The sequence below is a fragment of the Elgaria multicarinata genome, chromosome 17 (genome assembly GCF_023053635.1).
Source record: "Elgaria multicarinata webbii isolate HBS135686 ecotype San Diego chromosome 17, rElgMul1.1.pri, whole genome shotgun sequence".
NCBI classification, from domain to species: Eukaryota; Metazoa; Chordata; class Lepidosauria; order Squamata; family Anguidae; genus Elgaria; species Elgaria multicarinata.
The window spans coordinates 29,435,970-29,442,459 of NC_086187.1; the positions used below are offsets into that span (position 1 = coordinate 29,435,970).

The 6,490-nt window shown below is 62.9% G+C and overlaps 1 protein-coding gene across 1 annotated transcript; it reads right to left on the reverse strand.

Moving 5' to 3' along the window:
• Positions 1–191: 191 nt before the first annotated feature.
• On the reverse strand, positions 192–5,962 carry LOC134410107 (forkhead box protein J1-B-like). The gene is made up of 3 exons (XM_063143202.1): positions 4,269–5,962; positions 1,699–2,208; positions 192–1,320 (listed from the first exon to the last, which is right to left on the reverse strand). Exons 2-3 carry the CDS (start codon positions 2,170–2,172, stop codon positions 643–645), a joined length of 1,152 nt encoding a protein of 383 aa, XP_062999272.1. The 5' UTR covers positions 2,173–2,208; positions 4,269–5,962; the 3' UTR covers positions 192–642.
• Between the last annotated feature and the right edge of the window lie 528 nt (positions 5,963–6,490).

A 6,490-nucleotide genomic window follows, 5' to 3' on the forward strand; every position in this document is an offset into this window, starting at 1 on the left:
GGGGAAATGCTCTCTGAGGCGAAGGGCGTCGGTGGGGCTGGTGGAGGAAGGCCCGTCAGCCGCCAAGGGCAACCCAGCCTTCCACGTGCCGCTTAAGTGGACGCAGTTGCAGAACGCCGTCACCAAGCTGCGGGGGGCTGCCTAGGCTCTGCTGAAGGGAACAGAAAAGAAATCCAGACTCTGCACTCAGGCAAAATTCCCATAGATTTACTAACAAATTCTGCTGCCAAAACCCAGATTTGGAAAGAGGATCAGAAATGGAGGGAGACGTGTGGGGTGTGTCTCTGGGGGCGGATGAGGCCACGGAGGCTCAGCGTGGCCAGCCAGTGTCGCGGTGCTGTGGCAAGCCTTGCCCTGGGCCCTTTGGGGCATGTGCCTCTGGCAGGCCCATCAGAGCACCCCTGAGGGCCAGGAGCGTGTGGCTTCCCAGGCTCTGGGCCCTCTGAGTTCCAGGTTGGGGAATTGAGGCCCGGCGGCAGCAGTGGCCGCAGCATGCGCCCAAGGCCTCCACGAACGCTGTGCCGGGGGGCAGGAGGAGGCACCACAGGCAGCAGCAGGGCTTCCCTTGGCTTCCCAGCGGCCCTGGCTGGTGCAGCCAGTTCTGGCTCCCTTGCCTCTTTTCCGCCCCGGGCGCTCGTGAGCTCACACTGCCCAGGGCTGCATCTCCGCCAGGAAGCCCTCGGCAAAGCAGGCCCCCTCCTCAAAGGCCCACGGGGCTCCCAGCGTTCGCTCGGCTACCACTTCCTCCCACGGCTCAGTGCACAGGGCCAGGCCATCTGCCAGGTCATCCGCCGCAGGGCAGGCCTCCCCGCCTTCGCTCGGAGCCCCGAGGGGGTGGCCGTGGGGAGCGAGGCCCTCCTCCCCCGTGGCCAGAGCCCCCAGGGCTGCTGTCAGCTCCAAGTCCTCAAAGTTGCCTCCGCCGCCAGCGAAGGTGTCCTCCAGCGCAGAGGCCCAGCTGAGCGCTCCCAGGCCTCCACCGACAGGCGCCGGAGGTGAAGGAGCCGGGGCCGTCCAAGCCGCTCCGCCGGCACACGGGGCCGGCAGCGGCTTGCCTTTGCCGAGGCGTCGAGGTGTCCCCAGCAGCCGAGGCAGCGGCTGCCCTGTCCCTTGGCTGGAGCCTGGCTCTGCACTGGCAGCCGTTGAGGGCTGAGCAGAAGCCGAGGGAAACGCCAGCACCCGTCTCCGCCGGAACACCCCGTTGACAAACACATCTGCGTATTGGGGGTCGATCTGCCAGAAGCCCCCCTTGCCAGGCTCATCTTTCCGCCGCGGCACCTTGCGGAAACACTTGTTCAGGGACAGGTTGTGGCGGATGGAGTTCTGCAGCAGAGACAAAAGGTGCGTGGGAAGGAGAGGGTTAAGCAGGGCTGCCTGTTACGTTACACCAGGGAGGCCTGGAAGCAGGGAAGAGGACAGCATAGAGGATGGGGTGAGTGGGTGGCTGGCTTCCCTCTTCATGTGAGCTGGGGGGAAAGGCACGCCCGGCTCCAAAGGGGGTGAGCATCGATGGAGCCCCTTGGCCTTCCCGGCAGAAAGGGGGGAGGCTCCCCCTGGGGGCCGTGGCCAGAAGCCCACCCCCAACTTCCCCTGGGTTGGGGTATTTCTAGGAGACCAGCCCAGCCCCATGGCTCCCCAGGGGCAGGCACGCCTCCCTCCCTCCCTCCCTCCAGGGGCAGCCGTGCTTTGAGCAGGGCTCACCTGCCAGCTGGGGTCCGCCTGGCGGTAGTAGCAGAAGTTCTCTGTGATCCAGGCGTAGATGGCGGAGAGCGTGACCTTGGCCCCCCGGCTGGCCTGCATGGCCATGCAGATGAGGGTGGCGTAGGAGTGGGGGGGCTTCACCTGGCCGTTGGTCCTGAAGTCAACCGTGTCCTGCGGGGGGCTGGAGGAGGAGGTGGAGCAGGGGGATTTCTCCACGCTCGGGGCTGTCCCAGCGGCAGCTGTGTCTCCTGCAAGGGGGCTGGCCGGAGCGTCGGGGCCTGGTGGGGCCTTCGAGTGGCCCAGCAGGCTGGAGGTGTCCGGTTTCTCGGGGTCGGCTGTGAGGATGGAGAACTCTTGCAGCCACTGCAGGCTGGTGAGGCTGTCGTCTACTGCCCCCGGCCCGTCGGCATCTTTCCACGGGTGCAGCCACGGCTGCTCCTTTCGCCAGGCGGTGGGTGAGCTGCGGACAGACATTCTCCTCCGTGGTCCTGAGTGCCACGCTGCCTCCCACTGCAAGGCAAAGAAGCTGTGTGGGCAGGTGAGCAGGGGGAGGAGGCGGAGTGACGCTCGCCACGAAAGGCTTTCCGGCAGGGCCAGAGACAAAGGACACGCTGTGGCCGCCTCCAGGTCCCCCGCGGCTGGATTGGGTTACGCTTGCCGGGGCCGGTGTGTTTGGGAAGCGGCTCCCTGGGGACAGGCGATCCTCTTTCGGAGGGCGTCCAGGTGGCAGCAATCAAGGGTTCATATTTACATTCATTATGGTAGTGCACGGCTAAGTGGGTGGGGCTGCAACCCGAGACTCTCCCGGGGGAGCCCAGGGCTGCCCGGGGCATAAAGACCAGCCGGCAGCAAGAGCCCCCGGGGGGCTGCACTGCCTGGAGCGGCCGTTTCCCAAGGGCCTTTCAACATCTTTGTCCCACTTGCGCACACACACGGGGAAGGCAAAGGCTAGCGCCACGTGCAAGCTGCAGAATCCTGGTTTGTACAATCAGCGTCGTGCGCGTTTGATGGCACCTGCAGGCAAAAGGGCCTCAGCAGACGCACCTTTCCTGCTACCAAGCTGCCTGCTCGCTGGACCCAAATCTTTCCCCCACCCCTTGTGAGGAAGCCCTGGGTGAAAGGAGCTGGGAGGCGGATGGGCCCTGGAAGGAGGCTCCTCTCCAAGGCGGAAGGAGCATCCAGCTGGCCAGCAGCCCCAAGGGAGGGAGCCGGGCTGTGGCAGACGAGGGGTTCGGGGGCTCCTCTTTGCCCCCTGCAGGGCATCTCCCCAAGCAAGGGCCCTGACACAGCCAGCCGCACATCCTCCGGCTGTGAACCACGGAGCGGTGGCCGCCCTGCTGCCCAATTGGAGAACAACCCCCTCCTGTCCCGCTCAGGTGTTTTACCTTCCGCCCCACACCGCTCTCCTCCAGGAGCTCCTGGTGGCACGAAGGAGGAGCCCAGAGCGCTGGGCGGGCTCTTAACCGGCTGCACAGAGCGGCCCATTTGGGCTGGCCCAGCGCCTCATTGGCTGCTCAGGGCTGGCTCCGGCCACTGGGCTCCCTGCGCACGTGCTCCCACCTGGCCAGCCGGGCCTGAGGGCAGCTTTCCCCAACCTGGTGCCCTCCAGATGTGCAGGGTCACAATGGCCTGCACATCTCGAAAGGCTGCTTCAGCGTTAGGCCCAGCGTGGCTGCCTGCGGGCCGGCTCGGCCTGAGCCCCGTTCCCTTTCCCCAAGGGGGAGCACGTAGGCCTCCTCCATTTTATCCTCGCACAACCCCGTGAGGCTGCTCAGGGCAGAGGGAGCCGCCGCCGCCCAGCCCCCAGCGCGCTTTATGGCTAGGCGGGGGACTCGAGGCAGGACGCTGGCCCTCTCGGCGGGTAGGCAGAGGGAGATGCGGGCAACGCTCTGCACATGCCCAGGGGCACCCGTTCTCGCTGAGGGTTGAGCAGCAGAACCCCCGCGCCATGCCGGGTCCAAAGGGCAGAAGACAGCGTAGGGAGGCACCCCCCCCACCGAGCCTGCCCCACGGCTCCCTTCCTGCCCCCACTGCAGGCTCCCCTACAGAAACGTGAAGCCCCCCTGGGCCAGTGGCCTGTATGAGCAGGGCTGCTCTCCTTTGCAATGGAGAACTGCCGGGAATGGTTCCTTCTGCAAGTAGTAACATTTGCACCCACAAGAAATGATGTAAACGTATTTGTGGAAGGGATCCTTTTGTCTGAAGCTGCCTCCTGCTGTCAGATGACCGCTGTGTAGCTCGCTGCTGCCTATTCCGACTGGCATCGCCCCGGGCAGGGCTCCGAGACGTATAACTGGAGGCTGAATCGGGGCCCTTCTGCACACAAAACATGTCCTCCATCGCTGTGGACCGTTCCATCACTAAAGTCAGATTTTATCTTCACATTCTGGTACTGGATTATTCCCCAAGAAAAGCATTAGCTTGCTCTTGGTTATAGTCAGCCCAGGGGTGGGGTGGGGTGAGGTGTGAGCGATGGCTTTCTGGGGCAACTGCTGCCCCTTGCAATCAGCCGGTTGATCCCCCGCCTCCCTCCCTCCCTCCCTCCCAGGAGCAGCATGGTCTCCCATTACCTGAGGACACAGCGCAGGTGCTCTACGGCGCAGGGCAGCTTCACCAAAGCACCAGGAGGGGCGTGTGCTTCCGTGGCGTGTTTCCGAAGCTCTTCTGCTTCACCTAGGCGGCCGCAGCCACTTGGCTCATAGCAATGGGTACAAACCAGACAGGAGAATCACAAACAAAACAAACCCTTTTAATCAAAGACATGTAAAGGGACTGGCTGACTTTTGCTCTTCAATAAATAAAGGGGCAAGAAGCCTTTCCGTGGGAGGCAGCCCCACAGCAGAGGCCTTTTCCCGGAATCCATCTCTGACGGAGTGGCGTGTGCACACGCAACAGGCAGGCGTACACGAGCAGAGCAGAGAAGGGCAAGTAGTGTACAAAATCATAGAAAGAATGCACATTGAAACCGAATCAACGCGGGGCATCCTCAAGCAAAAGGAAAAGTTTTTAAAACAAACACACTTTTAAAGATCACACACTATGATTGGTATTGAAATGGCCTTCCTAGTCCTAAGCTTGGGGGGCCTTTTGAAAGGAAGGCGAGTGACTCTTGACATTATGTGCTCCCTGCCCTTTTATGCAACGGATACCATGGTCAGTGCAATCTAGCAGGGCGGGGAAGTCCCCTGGGCCAGGTCTGCCTGGGATGTGCCTGTCAGTTTCAGAGCTCAGGCTCCAGGAGATCCCTGCCCTCAGCAACACAGCCAGGAAACCCCCCCTTCCTCCCAGTACAGTTTCTGCCACACAACTGGAAGGCAAGAAACGAATGGTCAGGCAAGGATGGCACCAAGGGCCACTAAAGCCCTGGCAGAGCACTGCAGTGGGCCACCAGTGTGCAGGGCTCGCTGGCTGCCTTGGGGGGGGGGCGGAGTATCCGTCCCCCCCTCGTGGGCCAGGCAACCCCAGCACAGGGGAGGAGTTCCCCCTTGATGCAGAATCTGCTGAAACCCAACCTCTCCACCCCTGGCTAGCAGTCACCAAGAGCACTTTTTCCTAAGGGGGGGGGGGGAGAGAGAACCCTGCTGTGGCCCCAATCCTCCCTCCCACCAGACAAGTGTCAAGAAAGGTGAGAAGGAAGAGCCACTTTACTCATCAAATGTGAAAGTGCAAGTCTCAAAGCAGAGCTGGTGGGAAAGGCAAGCTATGCCCATCCGGGGTGGGCGGTAGGAGAGGGCCTTCGGGTGCTTGGCTGTCCAGTGGTCAGGGAGGCAGTGGAGCCTCCCCCACCTGGGCCCTGCCGTCTCCAAGCATCGTTTTGCTACAAAAGGAATAAAAACGTCACTGCTTTCGGTGTCCAAGTGGAAATTCAGCCCTGCTGCTTCCTCAGCTTTGTATCATCTAAAGGGGACAGGAGAAACTGTGGCCAGCGGGCTTCCTCCAAGAAGACAAGGGCGTCCCAGACGGACGAGGAAACTGCCCGCTCCTGAGAGCTCTCAGCTCACAGGGAGAGATGCTCCCCAGCACGGTTCCGAGGGCTGGCAGCTCGTGTCAGGATGCACCTCAGGCCAAGCCTATTCCTTTGACTCGGCTGCAGTCCCCAGCATCAGGGAAGCGCTAATCCCGTCAGGGCTGCTCTCCGCAGAGCACTCCGGTCCCAGAGAAGTGCCCAGTGGAAGAGCTCAGGGCCGTATTCCACTGGCTGTAAGATAGACACATCCGCCCACGGCGCTGCAGGAGCTGCACGGTGCAGACGTGGCAATGTGACTCTGCCCCACCCACCCCACCCCACCCCACCAGCAGGGAGAGGAATGCTCTCCCAATTCCTTCAGGGGTTAGAGAAGCCGGTGCGAGGCGGAGCCCTTTCTGGCCCTGTGTCGCGACTTTTGGCAGCGTAGCCAATGGCCAACCGTGAAGGGGCTGGGATGGGGAGAGAGCATTGCGCAGGAGCTACTCTGGGTGGGTGGCAAGCATAGGCAGGCGGCAGGGGGTGCAGGCACAGGGCTGGCTGAAGGTCCCGCAGGCACCCAGGCAGGCTAGTGCTCCGCCTCCCTCAGCCCTGGTGGCAGCCTGGGGGATGTGGTTGCACAGCCGCACTCTGCAACCTCAAGAGAAGCGATGGGCTGGCAGCACCGGCTCCCCAGGGAAGACACCATGGCAGCGGAGGGGGGAAGCCGAGGAGGCTCATCAGGCCCGGCCTCTTGAGCTCCGGCGGGGTCCTCCATCCTGACCGCCACCCCCCCCATGCATCCACAGCACCCCCAGCTCTTGAGCCCTGGCTCAGACTTGAGGCAGA

What these genes read in the sequence shown, in the direction of transcription:
- LOC134410107 (XM_063143202.1), bottom strand. Translation starts at nt 2,172, where the DNA reads ATGTCTGTCCGCAGCTCACCCACCGCCTGGCGAAAGGAGCAGCCGTGG. An exon ending in AGGCGGACCCCAGCTGGCAG is followed by an intron (nt 1,321 to 1,698) that starts GTGAGCCCTGCT and finishes TCTCTGCTGCAG; the next exon opens with AACTCCATCCGCCACAACCT.